Below are 23338 nucleotides of genomic sequence, written 5' to 3'. Positions count from 1 at the left end.
ATATCTCTTCCTATCTGAACTACTCATTATTAGAATCATATACCTAAGACACAATGTTTTGAGAAGAGGGAAAAATGTTGATATATTCTGTTAACTGACATGGAAGGAGATCCTAGAGACATAGGTTGTATTCTTTTTCCAAGATAAAACAACAGAAATAATCTAAATAACTACCACACTGGAGGGCAGAAAAACTGCCCTGAGATGATAAGCCAAATATAAAAAAATATAAACTAACTTCTTCAGTATTTCTACAGCATTTCCAGTAATCTATTTTTTTCTCTCTTGAAAATTCCCATCCTTTTCTTATTTCTGCATTAGAGTGCAAATATAGAAAAGCAGCTTAGTTTTTACTGTTTAAAACTTTCACATTTGATTTGAAAAATATTTCATAGATTTAATAACCATTTTAATTTTAGTTTGTCAGAAAAATTGTGCATTAATAGTCTTTATATTTTCAGTTTGTTTCTTTTGTCCACCACAAATAATTGCAAAACAGGAAATATTTTGGGAGAATCAATGATTTATCAAAATAAATGTATTTTCAAAAATACTTTAGGGCTTCCCTGGTGGCACAGTGGTTGAGAGTCCGCCTGCCGATGCAGGGGACATGGGTTCATGCCCCTGTCTGGGAAGATCCCACATGCCGTGGAGCGGCTGGGCCCGTGAGCCATGACTGCTGAGCCTGCGTGTCCGGAGCCTATGCTCTGCAATGGGAGAGGCCACAACAGTGAGAGGCCCACGTACCGCAAAAAAAAAACAAAAACAAAAACAAAAAAACTTTAAAATATTCTTTCTCAAAAAATATGCTTTCTTGTTTTGTTAATTTTTAGTACCTTGATTTATAAATTTTCTGTTGCTAGAAAACAGTTTTATGTGAAAATAGGGAACTCAAATTCCTTCAGGTGAAGACAGTAAAGGATAATATGAAGAATTTAAATGATAAATTGTTTCTGAAAAGATCCCAAAACACCAAAAAGGGATACTTGATAATACAGACAATATTGGCCTTGGCAACAGACAAACTCTGCATTAAATATTGGCCTCCTGTAATTTGGACAAATCAGAGACTCAGTGAAACTCAATTTCTTCTGTTAAATAAGAACAAGGCCACTCAACTTAGTGAAGTTGTAACAAAAAATAATCAACATGTATCCAATAGCAGGCAAGTACTCATAACAAGTTACCTGCTTAGAAAATGTGACACTCAGAAATTGTCATTTCACTGCTCAACTCCCTTTCCCTACATTATCATGATTTCTAGATAATTAGTACTATTAGGTCATTTAGTGTTTTCATGGACAGAAAGAAAATATTCACTGAGTATTTTTCAAACTATTATGAAAAATCCCCCCATAATTGTGCATTATATAGCATAATAAAAAGGGAAAATAATAATTAGCAAAGCAGCAGTAGTCGTAGTAATAAAAAGAACATACCTGAAAATAACTGTTTTGTTGGGGCACTGAGTTGTGCTTGCTTTGAAACTCTGTAAGCAGTATCTGAACCTTTTGAATTCTTTCTGTTTGTGCAAAAGCCCATTGTTTTTGATATTCCCTCTGGAGAACTGTGAAAATCTAGAGCTTTTAGTACATCAACTGGAGCAGCTGAAAAATAAGTTAAAAATAGGAAAACGTAACTGAACAAATAATCTAATATAAAAATGAGTATTTTTTAAACAGAGGAAATAGTTTATAGTTCTACTTCTCAAATCTATTTGTTTTTTGCCATGTTTCTCTAACATTTAGGTGGGGGGCTAAGGAGTGGAGCAGCAAGTAAAATATAAACTGTAACATTCTCAAAGTCAAAATATCTCAAATCAGAAATCAAATTACAGGGGCTTCCCTGGTGGCGCAGTGGTTGAGAATCTGCCTGCTAATGCAGGGGACACGGGTTCGAGCCCTGGTCTGGGAGAATCCCACATGCCGCGGAGCAACTAGGCCCGTGAGCCACAACTACTGAGCCTGCGCGTCTGGAGCCTGTGCTCCGCAAAAAGAGAGGCCGCAATAGTGAGAGGTCCGCGCACAGCGATGAGGAGTGGCCCCCGCTTGCCACAACTAGAGAAAGCCCTCGCACAGAAACGAAGACACAACACAGCAAAAGTAAATAAATAAATTAATAAACTCCTACTCCCAACATCTAAAAAAAAAAAAAAGAAAGAAATCAAATTACAGGAGCAAAGAGATGTTGAAAAAGCCAGCATCTGTATATATTCCATTAATTTCTAATAGATTTACTCTTCAACTATTCATAATCTAAACAAAGGTGATTCTGAAGATTCAAATTCACAATAAATGTTATATATAAATATTGTAAAATGTGCAGTTACTAAGCCATATTGTATACCCAAAGATAAGTTAAAAGATGTTTAAAAGAATAGGTAACAAATATAATGCTCTATTTTTGAGTGCTTTCTTATGTTAGTTATTTACAAAGTATATGTATATATCTGTGTATTTGTGTGTGACTTTGTAAGTGTGCATGCATGTATGTGTCTATGCATAATTTGTTGTTTTTAATCCTCTGCATTTGCCAGAGTAACTCATGTACACTGCTTCATGCCTTATGATTTAGATTGAAAGTCCCTGGAGACAAGTAATTTTTTCCCCCTTTTATGTAGCCCTAGGGTGTCTAACACAGGGCCTTTTATTGGCAGAAGCATAAATTTTCCATTCCAATCCATTCCAGCTACCTCCTGCTACCATGAAGTAGTCAACATAAAATAAGTTTGGAACCTTAAACTTTCCCTTTGCAAGTGTAATCCTTTTGGATAAAATTGATGTTTCAAACAGCTTTTTTGGAATATAATTCACATACCATGCAATTCACCCATTTCAAGTGTGCAATTTATTAGTTCTGGTATATTATACTTCTTAAACTATTCATTTTCTAATCGTGGTAAAATATACACAACATAAATTTTGCCATTTTAACCATTTTAAAGTGTACAATTTAGTAGCATAATTACATTCACAATGCTATGTAACCATTACCAAAATCTCTTTCCAAAACATTTTTCATTATCCCAAATAGAAACTGTTTAACCATTAGGTGATAACTCCCTATTCCCCTCCTCTACCCTGGCTCTGGTGACTGATAATCTACTCTCCATCTCTACGAAGTTTCCTATTCTAGAAATTTCATATAAGGGGAGTCAGATAATATCTGTCAAAGTGCTAAACACAGAAGTACCATATGCCCAAGCAATGCCACTCCTAGGTATATACTTAAGCAAATGGAACGTCGGGGCTTAAAACAGGCCCCTGTATGCGCATGTTCATTGCAACATTATTCACAATAGCCAAAAGGTGAAAACAACCCAAGCTTCTATCAGTATGTGAACAGATTAACAAAATGTGATAATATACATACAATAGAACATGATTCAACCAAAAAAGGAATGAAGTTCTGATACATGCTACCACGTGGAACCTTTGAAACATTATGCTACATGAAATAAACCAGACATAAAAGGACAAACGATTTTTTAGAGCCTCGAATTCCCTGGTCCACAACTAAATATCTGCCTAATTCACTAAGCAAATCAAAACATGAATCATGTGGTGTAAGTATTGTTATAAAAACAGACTTAGGACTCCATATTACTCAATATACTTATATTCTATTGGATTTCTATTTTATTCAAAAATAAACATATTCAGAGAAGGTCATGTGTTAGCTAATGCACCACTGAGCATGTTTGAAACATAGTCCTGACTGCAAGTATTTAGATTCTAATTAAGGAGGGCCCAATAATTACATAGGAGGCAGTATCTATAGTTTTATAGAGATGCACACAGTACTCTTTTGTTTAGAAGGAAAAGAGATCACTTCTGGATGAAAGTGAGACCAATATTATTGATTTGAAAAGTTTCAGTTCTTAGTTAAAAAAAATAGAATTGCCATCAAATTTCAATATACGTTGGGTTTTATAAGTACACTATTTCTGGGAGGACTTAAAATGAAAAAGGGACTGAGTGTAAAATCAGAAAATACCATCAGCACGGTTTATCACACTCCACATAATAGGCAGTGACCTGCAATAGAATGGTGTTCTTTGAAAATTACAAAGTCAATTAATACTTTGTTTATAATAACTAGAGTTAGTTATAGAATGTATGAATGTATGATCGAATGAGTACATGAGAAATGTGCATCTGGTCACTTCCTTAGTTAATTAAATTTTAGGCATATTAACTTCTATATGTACAAACATATGTGAATGAAGCTTCATATAATTTGCCTTTTACCTTATAACAAATGTACTTTAATAATGATTGTCTACCTATTTCATCAACCTTCTGAATGAAAATCAACATATTTTCCAGTAGACTACACATCATTCCAAATTATTAAAAAGAAAAAAAAAAACTTCTTTTATGGAAATCAGACATACTGAAGGGATCATTAACCCTATCAAATATGATCCCCTTTAATTCAGCCTTGGAATATTTAAAAGAATAATAACAACTTTCAAGAACATTTTTTGCAGGACTCCTGCTTTCAATGGCCAATTCTTTTAGGCCAATAGTATACCTGACTACTTTTACATTCTTTTTTTCTCTTATCATAAAGCTAAGAAAATAATAACTATATTAACTGCCAGGCCCAGAGAGCCTAACATGTGACAGTCCTTGGGCTAAGTTCTTCCTAACATTAACCATCAAAAAACTTTGCAAGCCATGTGTTTTTATCCCCATTGTGCAGATGAAGGAATTGAGAACCAGAAAACAAACTATGGATACTCCTAAAGTCTGTGCAAAATCAAATCTAGGTTCATTCCACTTCATCATCTCCATTGCTATAGCCCATAAATAAAAACACTGTGAAAAGGAATTTAAAACATAAATATATTAAGATAATCTTGAGCCAGCTCATTGATCCCTGATGTTTATATTTGATTTAAATTAAACTCAATTCACGCTTCAGGGTATAAATTACTCTGAAGGAGACTTTCTAAAAGCACAGCATCTTATCTGCTTATTTTATCTTATCTTCTTGCTCCGAAGTCATTAGCAAAAGTACATCTGAATAGGGTAAAGACTCCAGGATCGACATGAACACAGCTATGAAGGCTATAATCCTTCTGTGAAGAAAAGTTGCAGCCCCATGGTCACAGTCCCAACTGCATATCAGTAAATATTACATAAAATGGACCACAACTTTCCTTCTCTCCAAACTCTCTTTTAACAGGATGACCTTTTCCAAGAGCACAGGTTTTGTCACATTTGTTAGTTCCTACTTTGAAAACAATGTGATAAAAACACACTCCCTCTACAGGATTCAAAATAAAGACTCTATTTTTTAAAGACTAAACAAAGTTCTATGTACAGACATATGATATGAAATAAAATTTCACTCTACAAAAAACAATCAAAAAATAGGAATATATAATAAAGATTACAAATAGTTTTTTTTTCTAAAAAGTCATCTAAAGTTACCAAATGTAAAACTCAGTTAATCAAGTCTTAAAGATTTTTCCTTTCAAGTAAACTAAATAATAAATTAAGCCACTTTGAAATCTGCCTCTTATTTGATATCATAATTATAGCATTTAACAAATTCTCATAACATGGGTTCGATGGTTTTATATGCACACACACACACACACACACATACACACACACAGGGGGAAACTATTCTTCATATTTTATTAACTGAACTTCAACAGTTTAAAGATTAAAAGCAGTAATTTATTATAGCTTAACTCGATATATCTAAAATCTGTAATTTTGATATTCAAAGCAATTCCTAAATGTCCCTAATATTTTAATTGTTTCTATGTTGCTAATCCTTATGGCACAGATTATGATTCTCATTTCAGAAGTATCCAGTCAGCACAATATTTGTTCAATAATATTTTTCCTACCTTTTATTGTATATTTTTTGTTTATTAAATGGGAAAACAGGATAGCAGACTCAGTGCATTACTACAATAGCCATTTAACTGGTTTCAATGCCTTTTCTCATCAGTCTGCATACCCCAGCTTGAATGAGCTTCCAAAACTCCATGCCTCAAGTCCTTTTGCTTAAATTCCTTCCGAGAACCCAGCTACCTTCCAGATGGTATGCACATATCTTGCATATAAAATCTTAATGATCTGGACACACCCACATATTCTTCCAGTTCCACGCTACTGCATCTCCGTCCTTGTATCTCATTACCCCTTAATTCCTTCCTCACTCAGTGCTCTAGCCATACTGGACTCAGACTTCACAGACTATGCACCATGTTCCTCCTCCTGTCTCTGAGCTTTTATAAATCCTGTTCTGAGGAATAAGTAGGATATAATTAGTGTGAAATCTCTTCCTGAAAGCATTCCCTATCTCCCAAAGCTGGGTTAGAAATACTCACCTTTGTGATAGTGCTTTTCACACTTGGTTTTAAGTATTTGCCTACACTTGACTTTTTTCCAAAACTAGAAGAGAACAGGTATATACACACACACACACACACACACACACACACACACACACACGGACTATATAAAATATCGTTTAAACATGAAACACAATCATGTGAAATATATATAAGCAACTTCCTCTGAAGTCCATGGGGCTCTCTGGTCTTGAAAGGAAAATTTGTGAGGGCCTAATATGTCTTTCCTATTGTGTTCTGTTGATCTCTTAAACACCTCCATTCATTCATTGATTGGTCTATTCTAGGTCTTTAACCCTTTCTCCTTCATGCCTCCAGCGTCTACTTAAATTACTGTTCTAAGGTCACACAACACTTTGACTGTTTAGTCTCTAATTAATTCCTCCTTTAAACTTCTTCACATACTCCCATGACCAGTAAGTAGGATAAAGCAGCAATGCACAGTGTTGGAAAGCCAGGCTGTTTTGAATTCCACCTCTGGCACTTAGCATCTGTGTGATTTGGACACACTACTTTACTGTTTTGTGCCTCAGTTTCCACATCTGTATAATGAGAATAATAAAAAAATATCTACCTATTAGAGTTTTTGTGAGATCTAAGTTGGTAGATGCCTTAGAATGCCTTAGAACAGTAGCTGGGAAAACTATGCTTATGGTTTAAGACCTCCTGCTGTCTATTTTTGTATGGTACATGATATAAGAATATTTCTATATTTTTGCACGGTTGAAAAAAAACTAAAAGAAGCATAATATTTTAGGATACATGAAAATTACATGAAATTTAAATTTCAGTCTCCACAAATAAGGTTTATATTGTAAATATATCTACAGCCATTCATTTATATATTGTCCATAGCTGCTTTTGAACTACAAGGACAGAGCTCTGTAGCTGACAGAGACCGTGTGGCCCACAAAGGCTAAAATATCTACCATGTGGTTCTTTTAAGCTGAGTCTTGAATGATAGATTCATCAATGAAGAGGAAGGTGATAGAAATATCAAATATGACAGCACAGATACAAAGACAGTACAGAGTTCAAGAAAATGGAACTAGTCATGTCCTGACAAGACATCAATACGGACTAAATTTAGATGTTCAAAGTCTCCCTGGGGGCATCATGGCTGCTGAGGAGTTCTTGAGAAAAATCACATCTCTGCCATGAACACTCACAGCCACAAACTCCAAGTGAGACATCTACACTAACTGCTATGTGCTCCCTCAACCCCAAATTTTATGGTCCAGCTGAAATAAACTTCTTTCAGTTTCTAAAATTTACTGTATTCCCTTTGTTGGAGATTTTTTTCAATCCTTCATCAATTGACTAAGGATAGTTGACTGTTTTTTTTTCAACCCTAACTGTCAGTAGAATCTCCTGGAAAGCTTTTAAAACATATAGATGTCTGGGTTGGCATGGGGCCCAGGCATTCACATGTTTTAAACATTTCCCAGATGAGCCTAATAGGTAGCTGGGGTTGAAACCTGGTGAACTCAGACCTAATCAATCTTTTGATATCAACCTAACCATGACTTTCTTCAGGAAATCATTTCTTATCCCCCCCAGGCTGGGTTATGTGACCCTTTCATATGATCCCAAGTGCCCCGTATACCCCCTTGGTTAACACCATGCTCTATTTTGTTTGTTTGCTTAATTATCTCATTTTCACTCTAGGCTGTGTGCTCTCAGCCACAGTGTATGTCTAAATTATAGTTCTGATTTCCCTGTTACATACTTATGCTATTAATTTATTTCTCTCTCTCTCTTTTTGCTAAGCTTGTAAATTATTGGTTAATGTCTGCCTCCCCTGATAGATTGTTAACCCACACTATTGATGTTCACTGCAGTATTCATAAATAACATAGCAGCTGACACACAATAAATAATCAAGAGAAATATGGTTAATGAATGAATGAATAAGTGAGTAAATGGGCAGCCACATACTGCCTCAGAGTTGAAGCTTCTTTCTTATTAGTCTCAGAAAAAAAGGGTTGAAAGTGGCCTTTACAAACAGTACCCTGAAGAGCTTGACAAGTCTGGTTGTTTCCATTTGATTCAGGTATGGCAAGAACACAGGTCTGAAGTGACCTTCCTAAAGTGTGCTAGATGCTTTCCCCCCTATTAGGGAGTCACTTATCCTCACCTTGTACCTCACATTACAGGTCATACATGAAGCATATCATTATAGACAGAAATAAAAACAAAATAAAGCATAGAGTTATAAATCATCTCCCACCCAGTTATGAAATGCTTTGCTGCTCTCGATAAGTATAAAATAACCAGGAATGCTACTGTGTTTATGTAGTAATGGGATGCAGGTCTGGCAAAAGAAAAACTGAGAGAGAAGTGACTGTTATAATTTAACTACTACCAACACCCTGCTATATTTCAAAATCATAAGAGCCCTTAATAAAGAATCTAAAATGTAGGATATGACAAGTGTATAAACAACAATTAACAACTCAGTTTCTGCAGTTGGAACAGACCAACTTCTAACCCAAGTTTGGTATTTATTATTTGTATAACTTTGGGTAAGCTACTTATTCCTCTAAGAGTTAGTTTCTTCAACTTAACCAAATTTTGAGAATTAAATGAGATAAGGCATTTTAATCTCTGAGGATATTGTCTAAACACTCAATAAAAATAATACCTGAAAGCACTATTTCGTCAAAATTTTAACCTTTCTGAACATCTCTAACAGTCTCAGTGCCACCAGTGTTTTCCCAGAGCTATAATTCACTAGATTCCTGTTATCCATTTCCTCTGACTACCTTGGGAAATCTCTTTATAGTCAAGTAGAAGACTAAAGAGTTTTCTATCTCTAAAGATCCATTAGCTATCATCCATGAAGACTATGCAATGCTTAGCAATCTCTCCAGCATGATTTTATGTTATTCTATTTTATGAACCCCAGGAGGCTTTTTGGAACTTCGACAGTTTAACCTGCCATGTTCACTGTTCCATTACCACCCTGTAGCACAGCTTGACATTAATACACTGATATCATTGAAATTTTTTCCTTTTCAATAATTTTTTCTTTGCATCTCATAGACATTGATATAACTATAGATTAACCCTGACATGTTATTTATTAAAAGGTTTTTTAAAAACTATTTTATTGTCTTTCCTCTGATACTATTCCTTCATTTATTTCGAACCCACATATGCCATATGCACATCTTGTATTATAAACTAACATGAAGTATTAGAAAATAAAACATATCGACCTAAATTCTCCCATATTTAAAAAGGTGTGAAAGCTCATCTTTAAATGCCTATATGGCACAAATAATGTCGATATAAATCACATAGGTGTTCTAAGTCTCTACACAACTATTTTTGGATTAAATTACCAGACTTTTTGTCTGTATTTTGCGATCTGACCATTGTAGTCAAAACAATTGCAAAATGGGAGAAATGAACTGCTTGACTACATCAGTAAATTGTAAGTATATAAGATTATAGATGTATAGTTTACATTAAATATTCCTGGGTATGGGAAGGTTTTAGACTACATTTTCCCCCAATGGGATCTATAATAAACTTAAATGTTTTGCCATTTTAAGCCTATGTTTAGAGCATATATTTCCCTACAGAAAAAAAAAAATGAAATAAATATAAGCATCTCAAGGCTCAAGTTTTTGAGAAGCAGTCTCTTATGCTTCTTGGAAAAAATCACTATTTAATATTCAAACAAAGAAAAACATCAAACTGAGAAAGACATGGACAAAGACAATATAAAATAGGAGGCTAGGGGCTTCCCTGGTGGCGCAGTGGTTGAGAGTCTGCCTGCCGATGCAGGGGACACGGGTTCGTGCCCCGGTCCAGGAAGATCCCACATGCCGCAGAGTGTCTAGGCCCGTGAGCCATGGCCGCTGAGCCTGCGTGTCCGGAACCTGTGCTCCGCAACTGGAGAAGCTGCAACAGTGAGAGGCCCGCGTACCGCAAAAAGACCAAAAAAAAAAAAAAAAAAAAAAAAAAAACAGGAGCCTAGAGTTTTAGGAATTTTACAGTTAATTTTACCAATCCAAATACCTACAAACCTATTGGTACTACCATTTCAGAAAATAAAAACTCAATGATCAAATGTAAATGTACTTCCTTATAGCTCCATGAAAATACCAGTTTTTTTTTTTTTTAAATCAGTTACACAGTGAAGTTCAAAATTGGATAGATCAAGGGAAAAAAAATACATAGTAAAATACTCTGAAGTGGAACTAGTGGAAAAATATGACTCCCATCAAAATCAATTGTATTCACATCCAAATGTTCATGATTTATTCTAATTTTGACCTATCTAGTGGTTAAAAGAAATCCACAAAACACAGAATCCCAGATTTAATGGTGATTAGGAATAATAAATGAATTTGCTTTGAATAGCAACATGTGTTTACATTTTCTTGATAATATCTAATCTGTCATTGCTGTCTAGGTCTTCAGTTGGGAACATCTCCCCTCTACTTTCTAGGTAACTACAAGTTACCTGCCTCATTGTTCTGTTAAACCAGTAAAATAAAGTGCAAACTCCCATTACCATTTCTAGACAACTATAACCTCTTAAGACAACTAGATCAATGTGTATGGTGTCTATCAAATAAGTAAAATGCTTTACTGTGTGGACTTTGACTGTCATATTGACTATATCTAAATAGGTAAAATGAAATGAAAAGCCATGGGAATTATTTGGATAAATACAGCTTAGAAGCTGCCCAAAAAATTTAAGGCAATATTTGTACTCCAAAAGTATCTAATTCTACATTATATATAAAGCCTTAAAATAAAATCTCAACCTTTAATTTAAATGTCATTACTTTTTGTAAATGACAAATATTTGAATAGTACCAAGGAGAAAAATAAATCAGTGAATGAGTATAGGGAGGGTTAAGGAGACATGGATTTTGATATAAAATAAGAAAGACAGGAAAAGCCTCAATAAGAAGATGATGCTTGAGTAAATTCTAGAAAGGCATAAGCTGTTCCTCTATCCTGATATTTTTACAGAATGGCATTGTAAGCAAAGGGAATAGTAAGTACAAATAACCTGAGATAGGAGTTGACCCAAGACATTGGTGGAAATACAAGGAGACAAATATATCTCCTGCAAAGGAAATAAAAGGGGTATAAGAGATGAGGTCAGAGAAGTAAGGGTGAGGGCATGTTGAGGGCAGCTTGTATAGATCCTGTGGGATCCTCAACAAGCTTAGATTTTGTTCCAAATGAGATGGAAAACAACCATTGGCAGTTAAGGGGAGAGGAAGAACATCAACCAACTAATTTTTCAGAAGACTGTGGTTGCTGTGTTGAGAACAGACTCTAGGGGCACTGGAGTGGAATCAGAGAGCAGAGAAACAACTGTAGTCTTCTAGATGTAAAATTTTGTTGATACTGTTTTCTTGGACTGAGAGATGAAGAACTTTATGAGATTATGGATATATTCTGGAGACAGAGCAGATCAGAGTGGAGTATGAGAGAAAACGAGTCAAAGATGACTCCAAGTTTTTTAGCTCAAACATCATGACTGAATGTGTTGCCATTAACTGAGACGGGGAAGACTGAGAGGAATGGATTTCAGGAGGAGAGTTCTGCAATTCAGTTATGGGCATGCTAATTTTGAGATGACTTAATAATGCCATTGGAAATAGCTGAATAGGCAGTTGAGTGAGTATATGAGTCTGAAGTTCAGGGGCAAGGTCTGGGATAAAAATAAAACTTTGGGAGTTGACAGCCTATCAATATTATTTTAAACTATAACTAACTCAATTAATGATATGTTTTTAAAACTCTATTTGATATAACTTTCCCTGAAATAAGTCATTATGACTTAAAAATGCTTATAATAAATATTTATTCTCTCAAATAATCAGAATAGAGACCTTGGTCCAACATATTAATCCTCAGAAACAAAAATCACTATTTACACTTTATGTTCTAAAACATGCTATAATTTGTTTAATACCCAAAAAAATCACATTTTAAAGTTTAAAAATGTTAGGCAACTTTGTCTCATAATAGACTTTATAAATGTGTACATGCTTGCTTAACATACTCCTTTATAAAATAAGAAGATTATTCATTCACATATTTTTCAACTTTATAATGGCCATAACTCCATATCAAGTGTGACTTAACTGTACTATTTATCATGGAGAACCCCAGGTGACTTTACAGTGGGTTGGCTATTCCAGAAACAGCTGCATGGCTCTCTACTTCCCTGGTTATTTGTCAGAAGATCCAATAGTTGCAATCAATCGGAACCACCTAGTAAGTACAGATATCAAAGTATGCACTGACAATGCCATCTTAGCAGCCTCCCTGTACTTTTAAATTAGTCACATGAATCCATTCTTTCCAGAAAGATATACCCATATGGTCTTGTGTTATGTGGTCCCTGCCCACATCCCCAACTCCAGCACTCTCCTAGTAATACACATACTCCATGAGAATGGAGGCTGGCAAACCATCTTTGTAGTCCAGGCATCTAACATAGTGACTGCACATAGAAGAGAGTCATTTAATTTTCTCAGTTATTAAACAACCTCAATCCTGAACTTTCTCATATCATAAAAAGAATATATGAACTGAAAGTCAAAAGCAGAAAGAGTATCACAACTTTGAGAATGGTGAGGGAAGAACAGACACCATTTGAGAGTGTGATATTTGAAAAGTATGGCATTTCTGATTTATAAGTGGTCACAGCTATTAAAATATGTTTATTATAAAACTAAAATTATATTTTTATTACAACAACTTGACTTTAATGTTGAGAAGAGTGATATTGATTAGCATTTAGTTTATCACATGCTATGGAGAGGAGGATTTTTTTAAAAAGCATTATCAATATCATAATCAGCTGATCTACTTAAATCAGTTTTTTTCAGAGCCACTTCTGTCTGGCAATAAGGTATGTATCAACTGATTTCCACATAGCAGATAACCTTTCACTTGACTTCCAGTACCCTGTTACACAAGCTAGGCACATCCTTATCTTTGTATACATTTATTTCCTATTACAGAAGGTTCATGAACCCTTGGTTGTGCATCATAATTATATGTAGAGCCTTATAAAGCAGCCGTGCTTAGATTCTGCACAAAATCTACTCAATTAATATCTATAGGGATGTAACTGAAAATGATTGTGATATCAAGCCAGGAGTGAGTACTCCTGTCTCCTTGACTTTAGTGAAAATGTCTTGCTTATGAGTTCATTAATTCATTCAATGAATATTTACTGGCCATCTATTATGCTCTAGGTATGGTGCTAGACCTAGACACCAGAAATTTTTACATAGATGAAAAAGATGTAGTCCCTGCTTTCATTTTAGCATCAAAAATATTCTATGATAAGTATTCACGTTGGAGTTAGTACAGTGTGCTTTAGGATGTTATACAAGGTCAGTTATCCTAGTCTTCATGGTTAAGGAGAGGTATTCCTAGAGGAGATAATATCTCAATTCTGTGTCAAAAAGCAATGCTAAGCAGATTGAGAGAGTGTTCAGGGTGAAGATCATAGCTTACTTGGAGGCAAAACAGAAGAGTGCTATTTTCAGGAAATCACAATAGTATCAGCAAAAATCTGTTCAATATACTTCTGTAGACACTGGCAATAACTGATCTACATAACCGTATATCCCATCTCAGATCATCAATTAGGTTATTGAAGAGCAATTCATTAGAGCTGCAATCAACACTATTACCTCTTTCAACAAAACTTTTCCAAATGTTTACTATGTGTTAAGTTCCGATCTATGTGCTTAAGACACACTAAATAAAGCAGATAAAGACATCCATCCTAATGATTTTAGTGGAACTAAAACATACAATGGATAGGAATACAATATTAAAAACATATAATTTTCATCAAAAACAATTCTACACCTACAGACTATTGACCTTATTAAGCACTTGAAATTTTACATACTCCTTGCTTAAAGATGGTACTTCCTAATATCATAATTACGTGTGTAATATGCAAACTGCTCTCTAAAAGAACTAGTTTAGTAAAATAGTCATAAAGCAATAAATATAGATAGGCTACTCTTCCTAATAGTCATTAAGCAAAATCAGACAATCCTTAATAGGATGCAAAACTGAAATAAAAGTTTCAAAAATGAATATATGAGAGGAAATTTCCCAATTATTACTTTTACAAATTGAAATCATGTAGACAAATGAAATGATGATTTATGTTGCTGTCAGAGCAAAAATACGACTTCATATGGTATTTTTCTCGATCAGATTCCTATGTTAAAGCAAACTACAGTTTTAGAGGTAATATGGTCAATCAAGAGCTTCAAATATTTAAAGATATTTTTGGAGAGAATGTGCAAAACTATTTTCCAGATGAAGAAAGTTAGAAAGAAGTCGCAACTCATTCACTTTCAGAGAATGAGTAAAAAAAAGGGGGGGAGAGGAGAGATCTAATTACTGCTAACAACATGACATGAGGAGGTCACTTCACACCACTACAAGTTAACTAGATTTTAACCTTGTTCCAGTCTGCTGAGCAAAGTAAGAAGATAATTAGTAATCTAAATAGTGACTATATCATATCCTGTGCATTCTGGCATGTTGGTAGACACCAGGGGAAGAAATAAAACTAAATCACAGTCATTACCCTCCAGCAACTCCTAGAGAAAGGCTAACATATAAATGAGAAATTTTTAAAATAATTATATCGTGTGTGTGCATGTTTGTTTGTTTGTTTGCAAACCATGTATCTTTCAGTTACATTCTCCCAGTTGATTACATTCCCAACAGCTTTTAGATAATCAGATCTGACACTTTTATACTGAAGGTAGTAAGCATACTACCATACCAATCCCCCAAAGTGGAAAAGACCTGTTGTTCCTTGTAATGGATCCTGATTAGAACAGGCAGCAATTTGTAAGTGTCTTTGTAACTCAATGAAACCAGGCCAACCCCAATCTGAACCTTGAATGCCAAGAGATACAGTTGTCAACTTCTACTTCAGTCAGTCAAAGGAAATAATGTAACATTTACTAGCTTCCATCCACTCCCCTTTGGGTTCTCCACCATCATTAGGGCTTAAGTTTGTCCCTAAAATGGGAAGGGTGACAGGTCCTCCAACACTGAACTTTAGTGCAGGCTGAAGAGCTACCTGAATTATAACATCATCTTTAATGAGAGTCTCTTTATATTTTTCCTTGGTGGCATTCAAGTTATTCACACAATTTACATGATATTCACTGTGGTGCAGCTGCATGATTTGTGCATTAATGTTAGGACCCAGGGCACCATAATCATAAACAAAGTCACAAAGGCTGTGTAAAAGCATTAAAAATACACAGTAAACATGGGCAAGTGATCAAAAGCAAGGTCTCTGGAGCATGACTGCCTGGGTTCAAATCCCAGGTCTATCACATAGTAGTTGTATGGTCTTAAGCAAGATAATTAACTTCTCTGGTTTTCAATTTCCTTATGGGTAAAATGGAGATTTTAGTATTAGCTTACTTCCAGGACAACTGTCAGAATGAAATGATATTTTATACAAAAAGCGCTTACAACAGGACCTGGTACATAATGGGCATGCATTCAGTGTGAGAGCTTGTTATTATATCTGCCTGGAGTATGAAGCTTGAGCTAAACGTATGAGAAGGCATCTGCGAGATGGATGAGAAGGAAACATACATTCCAGGTAAAAAGAATAGTGTGTTCAAAGATAGGGGAGAATATGGGCAAGAGGTTCAACATGCCTGAAGTGCAGGGTGAATGGGAGTGGCGTGGCAGCAGGTGGGAAAAGGCTGATCCTGAGCCTGGACGTACACCAGGGCCACATCCTGAAGGGCACTCTACACCACGCTAGGCCATTTGGGCAACACGTTTGTCTTCAAAACCAGTGAAGTATTTTGACGATTCATCAGCATTCAAAGAGTGACAGCAAGTAGTAGGTTGTCCTCCACAGTTAGTGTAAAAAGAGAATTAAGGGCAAACACCACTCTAATATTTATGGCTCTTTCTCTGCAGAGCTATCCAAGAGCACAAAGTAGGAAAGTGAGCTAGAGCTTCTTATTAGTTTTGTCAAGAATTGCAGTTATGACTCTTTCTGGCAGGCATCCTTTCGGGAAGTTGTTTGTGAAAATCTGAGTGAGGAAGGAAAACCAACCACCTCATACCATCTAAGGTTCGCTCGTTTAAGCCCGGATGTGAGTTTACCAGTCAGACAGAGGAAGGAAGCTTCCACTGACACCCTATGCACTCAAGTTCTATGAATAGGGACCTTCATTTGCCTGTACAGTACAGGGCCATTCAAGAGCAATTAAATTTGGTTAAAATAAGAAAGAAATGCTTTTTAAGGAAAAAAAAGAAGGTTTGAGGGAATTGCAAAAGTTGATTGTGCTAAAGCACTTTTACACAGGTTTGTTTTAGTTCTCAATTGTCAAGTCGTATTTAAGCTGGTCTCTTACTCTGAAATATGATAACCTTTCTTTTCTCTGAGTTCTTTCTCCTAAATTAATAGCACTGTCTCTAATTCCATGCGCAGCAAGCAAAGAGTTTATTTTACCAGATAACAGTAGGTCTGGTGATCAGCCAATGTCTAAAGAACCACTAGCCAAGTCAGTAGTAAGCCAGAGACTGCAACTGATAGATACTACTCACTAAATCACTTTAAAATTGACTTTCATCTTCTCTACCAGATAGTATTATTCATGTTGAGTTCTGACACTACTGAAAGCAGAAAAAAGAAAAAAAAACCCAAGATCATCTATAAAAATAAAATCATATTAGGGTTTTGAAAGGAGAAATAAATATATTAGACGCATTAGAATATAGAAGGCAGTTAAATGAAAAACAAAACCCCTTAGTTTCTGAATTAAATTGCAAAAGAAATGAGTAGAAAAAGTCCAAATTTAGGAAATTTGTTATAGTATACTTTTAGTATACCTGAAAACTGCATTTAAAATGGACTCTTCAGTGAGACAACTTAGGGAGCGCTGCAACTTTTTATAGCACCTGTGCATACCTCTCTTTCTTCTTTGCTAAGGAACAAAACTTCAACAGACAAAAAAAAAGTTTGGTTTCCTTTCACCACACCCAGCTCAGGCCACATTTCCCCCACTATTAAATGAAGGAAATGGAGGAGTAAAAGCAGAAATGCAAATCAGCTCTCAGCTCCCACTCTGCAATTGCCCTGAATTCCTAATGATCACAGACCAACTGCACTTAATTAGTTCTCCAAAGGTAGATGGGAAAGAAAAGGGTATTTAGGATACAATATGATTCTGGCTTTCAAATACTTAAATATCATCACTAAAAATTATATAAAATGAAAGCACTGGCTCAATATTTATAAAACCCTATACTTATATAAATTGTTAGAGTTAGCCATGAGTATAAATATTAACTTCCATAGTTTCTTCTTCAGCACCCTAAGGACATATACTGCATTTCCCAAAAGAGAGGAAAAAACATCATTTGGTTGAAATACTAGCTCTACCATAGTGGTTGCCAGCACAACATATCATTGTAGCCCATTAAGAGGGATTACTTCCCTACAAATTAACTGTCCATTTATTACTGAAGTAAAAGGTATTTTTGTGATTTCAGACACTTGGACAATCCAAAAGAAAAACTTGAATTAGAATTTGCACTACTAAGTGCTCTCTTATTTTTTTCAAAGTTGACCACTTGTTTGGAAAAAAATTATCTATTAAACAAATAACCTATATCAAGTAAAGATCAATTTATTGTCTTACTTATTAATAAAAGCCAGACAATTATATGTAATATATATCACCCAATCAATCTAAAATTAACATGAAAATCATAGAAATTTGATGCTATTTGCCTTATTTGAAATAAATATATAATTTTCTTAGCTTCTTGAAAATTCGAAGCTGTACTGGGTCCTCCATTAGTAACTTTAGAGAGGATAAAAAACTATGTTCTTAATCCAGCAAGATATGTATACAAAAAATATTTTACAAACTGTTGTGCTTTCTACTTTGATACGGATAATCTTATAGAATCACGTAATTAGGTATATTAACAATACAAATTACCTATCTCTAAACTTGGGACTTTGAAAAATTTTTAAATGCTTTCTATAATTTCCTGTTTTTCTTTAAATCAGTCATTTTCACTTAATCTATCTTCTCACTAATTTAAACTCCAGCATGTACATTTAAGTTATATTTGGTCATTCCATATTCTATAAATACATATACATTAAGTAATAATTGTTTATTCCATTGTCTCAGACTACTGTTATTTAAAGATATTTTTATCACTATTGCAAATCTTCACCTTACTCATTAGAAAAGGCTTGACTATTATAAGAATATTTTTTTTGAGAAAGAGGACTCAGCTAATAAATTTTCTGTGCCTTAGTTTCCTCGTTAGTAAAGTGAGAAGGTAGTATAGAGATGAAATTTTTATAAGAATTTCTATCTCAAGCATTCTCTTTAAAAAATCTAAACACCTTTTCTTCCTTTGGAAAGATTCAGCTTTTTATTACACACTCTCACCCAAGCTTGATTCAAGTCCATTCATTATCATTACATAGGTAGTGCTTCTATAAATTAACCAGAGTGAAGAGAAATTTGTCTCAGAAAAGAAGCAAAATTTTAGAAAAGAAAGGTGACTACTTAGGTTTTTTATAAGAAATCCTATCCACAAATCTGAAAAGAGGCTCATATTTGCCTTGTTATATTTTAATGATAACTTGAATAATGTGTTCCTTCAATTTTAGTCACAAATTGAGGCAAACACAGAAGCTAAAAATTAATTAAATAAATCATAAGCAATCATACTATCTAGGTATATACATTTCTTGTTTTGCAACTTCATAACTTTATTTAAAACTCTGAGAGTACCTCTTAGAGAGTGATTTTTATAAAGTAGATTCTAGTTAAGTATTAATTATAAACTGAATTGTCACATTAAGATATTGATAAAATTAATTTCAAAACTAATAGACAATTTTGTGAAAGTGTCTATAATTAACTGAATATATATGTGTCACCTAAACTAAGGTTATCTGTATAAAAGATTCAGGAAGATGCTTCTCATAAGATACCTATTTTTCTTTATTGTTTATTACAGACTTTGTCCATTTTGATTTAAAAAACAAATGGAAAGGCAATATTAATAATCATAGAAGACATTGCATTTGTTATCAGAAGCATATCTGATCTTTTAACTGATTTCTGATTAAGTAACCACAGGGACAAACTTGATCTCTTTGCAAAGTTGGATTAGCACATACTCTGGAAGCCAGCACCATTTCACCTGCTGATCCCAGGCACTCAAAACACTCCAGCAGGGCTCACTACCAATTGCTGACAAGCTTTGAAAGTTCTTCATAAAATTAATCAACTTTTTGCAAGGCACAGTACTGGCTCAACCACCAAAGGTTGAATACCATCTTAATTAGTGAAAAATGATTCAATTAGATATTTTTTTTTCCTTCATGCTCAACTTAGCTTAACTCCTTTGAAAACCGCTTAAAACCATCTATCTTAAAACTGTCTATCTTTACACAATTACAGGCTATAGTCTCTATAAATTCCAGTAAATCTCAGGTTCTACCTATAATAAGTAATGAATTAATTGAAAATGAAATTCATAAATTCATGAGATAAAACATTTATATTAACCATAAGCAAATATATGAATCATGAAATTGAAGTTAATGAAAAGGAATATATTATAAAAAATAATGCTTACTCTTTTATGCTAAATCATAATAAATACTAAAATTTTAAATAAGTAAGTTAAAGATTACCAAGTTACAGAGTTTGGATTTGCAAGGTAAAATAATATAACTCTGTGTTTGTTCATAAATTTTCTTTTAATTCATTCACTCCAAGAACTTTTCTCTGTAAGATTAGATGTTTCAGCATCCTAACTACACACTTTTAGAGTCCAATTTTTTATGACTCAGAACTTTTTAAGGCTTTAGTGTTTTTAATCCAAGAAGTACAAAATTTAGATGAAAATAGGCTGTTTTAAATTATCTTTTGGTTTATCAACCAAATCACACCAGTGTGCCTCAGTGAAATCAATAAATTATAGTATAATACTAGTACATAATACCTTATTTAGGAACTTATTCATTGTTACATCAATTGCAAATCTGAAGGCTAGTATGAGAGCTAGACATTGAGTTTATTTTCCCCTTGTGAGGTGATTCAGGCTAGTGTTTCCTTTTTAAGCATTAATATGTAATATACTATTTCCTTTTTGAAGTTCATTAAGGGCCAAAGAATGACTATAAGAGTAGGTTTAAAATGTGTAGCTTCCCACTAAGCAATAAGCACCTAGTAACTTGGTGAAACAAATACCAAATCTTACAATATGAAGATCCAAATAACCATATAACTTTCGAGACATTTCATTAAAAATGACAAACAGAAACAACATATTATCCTTAAAGTTTGCTATTTCTCACATTAGATGGCTTTATAATAATAGAGAAGGTTCTTTTTCCACCATTTATTTGATGTGGTACTGAGATGTTTGTTTAAAAGGGTTTTAGGTATGCAGCTACATTTAAATGAAAAAAAAAGTATGCATCACAAGTGTAGAAATTTGATCTTTCTGATCTCCTTAGAGCTTTAAGGAAGTCCCAGTGTGGAAATGAAACATCTTCCGTGAAATAACCCCTGAATGCCTATGATAACGTCTCTTGAGTTTATAGTGCATCTGTCTTCATTGAAGAAAGTCTTAGTTTCCACATTAAAAAAAAAAATAGCTGCCATTATGATACTTTTTCCTACATTTGAACAAAAGAAATGGCTGAAAAAGCTCAAAAAGAAACAGCATATCTGTTCTTCCTTAATCGAGTGTCCTTTTTCAGCATCACTGTATATACTTAGAAGGATTTTAAGAGGCCTCATTTACTAACACAGTTGCTTGAATTCCAAATAATAAAACCAGCAGAGGGCAGACCTGCTGACAGAACTGACCAATCCAGCTGGTGACCAGGTACCAAAGGTAAAATACAAAATTTTTGATGGATTCCACTTTCAAGACTCTACTATTTATCTTTTAAAATGTAGAAATGAATGAATCCACGTAATTAGCATAACTTACTTCAAAATTCAAATATAGTCCTAACGAGGCTCTGACTGTATTCTCCAGGAAAAGTCACAGAGGAATAATCCACCACTGCCCACTACTCAGGAAGGTGAACATCACAAAGTGTGGGGAAGAAATACAGACCTGGTTTCGCAGAGTTCGGCCTCCGGGAGCGCTAACTCCCATTAGGGAGAACTCAGATCTTGGCACCCACAGGGTCAGACTCAGGTTTCCGCTAAAGCCTGCGCATTTGGGGTTGACAGCTTCTTTCTCCCTCAGCCAATCATCGCCACCCTCCTTCTTACCCCCCCCCACACACACACTTCTCTGCGCACTCCTGACAAAGCTTGCTTTTTTACTCTAAGCTGTCTGGGCTCCCTTAATTCCAAAGGAGTCCTCCCGCCAGCCGTGTCTACAGCACCTAACGGACCGCTCCAGCCAGATGCCTTTGCGGGAAAGGGCGGGGGAAGGGGAGGGAGGAGGCTGAGGGGAGGAGTGAAGTCGCTCTCCCTCCTTGGGTACTGACAGGGCTGCTGTCTCCCGAGCAGGTCTGGTCATTGAATATTTGGTGGTGCCACGTAGGAACTTTTCCTTACCTCTCTCCTCCCATCCCACCCCACGCCCCCTCCCCTTCCCTCCAATCCCTATTCCTCCACCCCCACCCCATTTGCTTGGCGAGTTTCATCATTCTCCAAGAGAGCTGCACGTCCAACCTGCAAGAAGAAGTTGGGGGTGGGAGGGGTCACAGGAGGAGGAGGGGGCTGAAATATCGGGAAAAAAGTTCTTCCTATCTTTATCCATTTCTTATAATCTCCCATTTTTTCCTCTTAACATCTCCTCAAAATGCCACACACACACACACACACACGCACACACACACACACACACACACACAGTGTTCTCAGTCTTCAAGATTCAGGCCCCCTGCTTCCTCTCATATCCCTAAAAGTAAAACAGCTTGAGAACTTCATCAAGGTTCATTTTATACACTTTCTCTATATTTTCTCCTCAGCTCACCTTTAAAAAAGCATTTCCATTAGTTAGAATCTGAAGAAACCAGAAGATGTGTTCAAAGGGCAGTCTAAGGACTGTTCCTCAAACAAAAGCTTTGTACAACTGCCCTTGTGTTCAAGGTAATACTTTTCCTCTTTTCAAAGCCCCTGGAAAGTGGTGAAGGGCATTTCAGCAGGCTCTGTGCCTGACAGATCTTTTTTTTTCCTGCTACCTCTTCTCCCATTACTGTCCCGCCTACATCCATCTCTCTCTCCAGTCTTCACTTCCAACCTGATGGCAGCTACAATCTGAATTTAAGAGAATTGCTTCTTTGGGGGGGGGTGGGGGTGGAAGAAGGAAGGGGGGAGGGGCACAGAATGAGAAAGACAGCAATCTCCCACCTCCCCAAAACCATTTTTTCTTACCTCCTCTGACCTCTCTAGTCTGGAAGAGGAAAGTCAGTGCGAGAGTTGTTATGGTGAAATCCCAGAGCCACCGTTTCGTTTTCCACCTAGAGGACCACCGCTCCATCTCCGAGCCCCGCACTCACAACTGTGAACTTAACCCACGAAAACGCGACTGCAGACCAACTCCCTTCCAAGGTATCGTCGGGGATGTTTGCTACACAGCCATTGGAGAGGGAGAGGGGGAAAAAGTCAAAGGGCTTTTTCTTTAAATTTGATGGTTTGCTTCCTTCCTGTCTCTCGCCCCCTCCTCTCCTTCTCGGTCGGCCCCGCTGGTCGGGACCCTCCGATCCGTCCTCTGCGGGGCCCTGCCTTCAGACTGAAGGCAGATGAGGGGCTTCAACCAAAAATCTGTGAGGACTGCGTGCCCCTAAAGGCTTCATGCCGTCTGTGGGCCGGACGAGAGGCTCTGGGCAGCCCCCTCCTCCGCCCACTCCCCTCCGGCGCCCCCCTTACCCCGGGCGAAACT

The 23338-nt window shown here is 35.7% G+C and overlaps 1 protein-coding gene and 1 pseudogene across 3 annotated transcripts in view; both read right to left on the bottom strand.

Annotated features, from left to right (window-relative positions):
• COL11A1 (collagen type XI alpha 1 chain) overlaps window positions 1–23256 on the bottom strand; it is a 212646-nt gene extending 189390 nt beyond the window's left edge. The window contains exons 1-2 of one of the 2 annotated variants that reach the window (XM_081224711.1): window positions 22831–23256; window positions 1440–1607 (exon numbers count right to left, since the gene is read on the bottom strand). In XM_081224711.1, coding sequence (XP_081080837.1) covers window positions 1440–1607; window positions 22831–22936 — 274 coding nt within the window. In that variant the 5' untranslated portion in view covers window positions 22937–23256. Of the gene's footprint in view, window positions 1–1439; window positions 1608–21556; window positions 21688–22830 lie in introns of those variants that run through there. The other variant, XM_081224712.1, reaches the window with a different exon arrangement.
• LOC308612649 (superoxide dismutase [Mn], mitochondrial-like) lies at window positions 15012–21970 on the bottom strand (annotated as a pseudogene). Its single transcript has 2 exons — window positions 21834–21970; window positions 15012–15654 (listed from the first exon to the last, which is right to left on the bottom strand). The product of its transcript is annotated as a superoxide dismutase [Mn], mitochondrial-like (transcript).
• Window positions 23257–23338: the final 82 nt, after the last annotated feature.

This window comes from Mesoplodon bidens (genome assembly GCF_964165515.1).
Source record: "Mesoplodon bidens genome assembly, chromosome: 2".
Classification (NCBI taxonomy): domain Eukaryota; kingdom Metazoa; phylum Chordata; class Mammalia; order Artiodactyla; family Ziphiidae; genus Mesoplodon; species Mesoplodon bidens.
The sequence above is the reverse complement of the archived record's forward strand: the minus strand, read 5'-3'. Positions and strand labels throughout refer to the sequence as shown.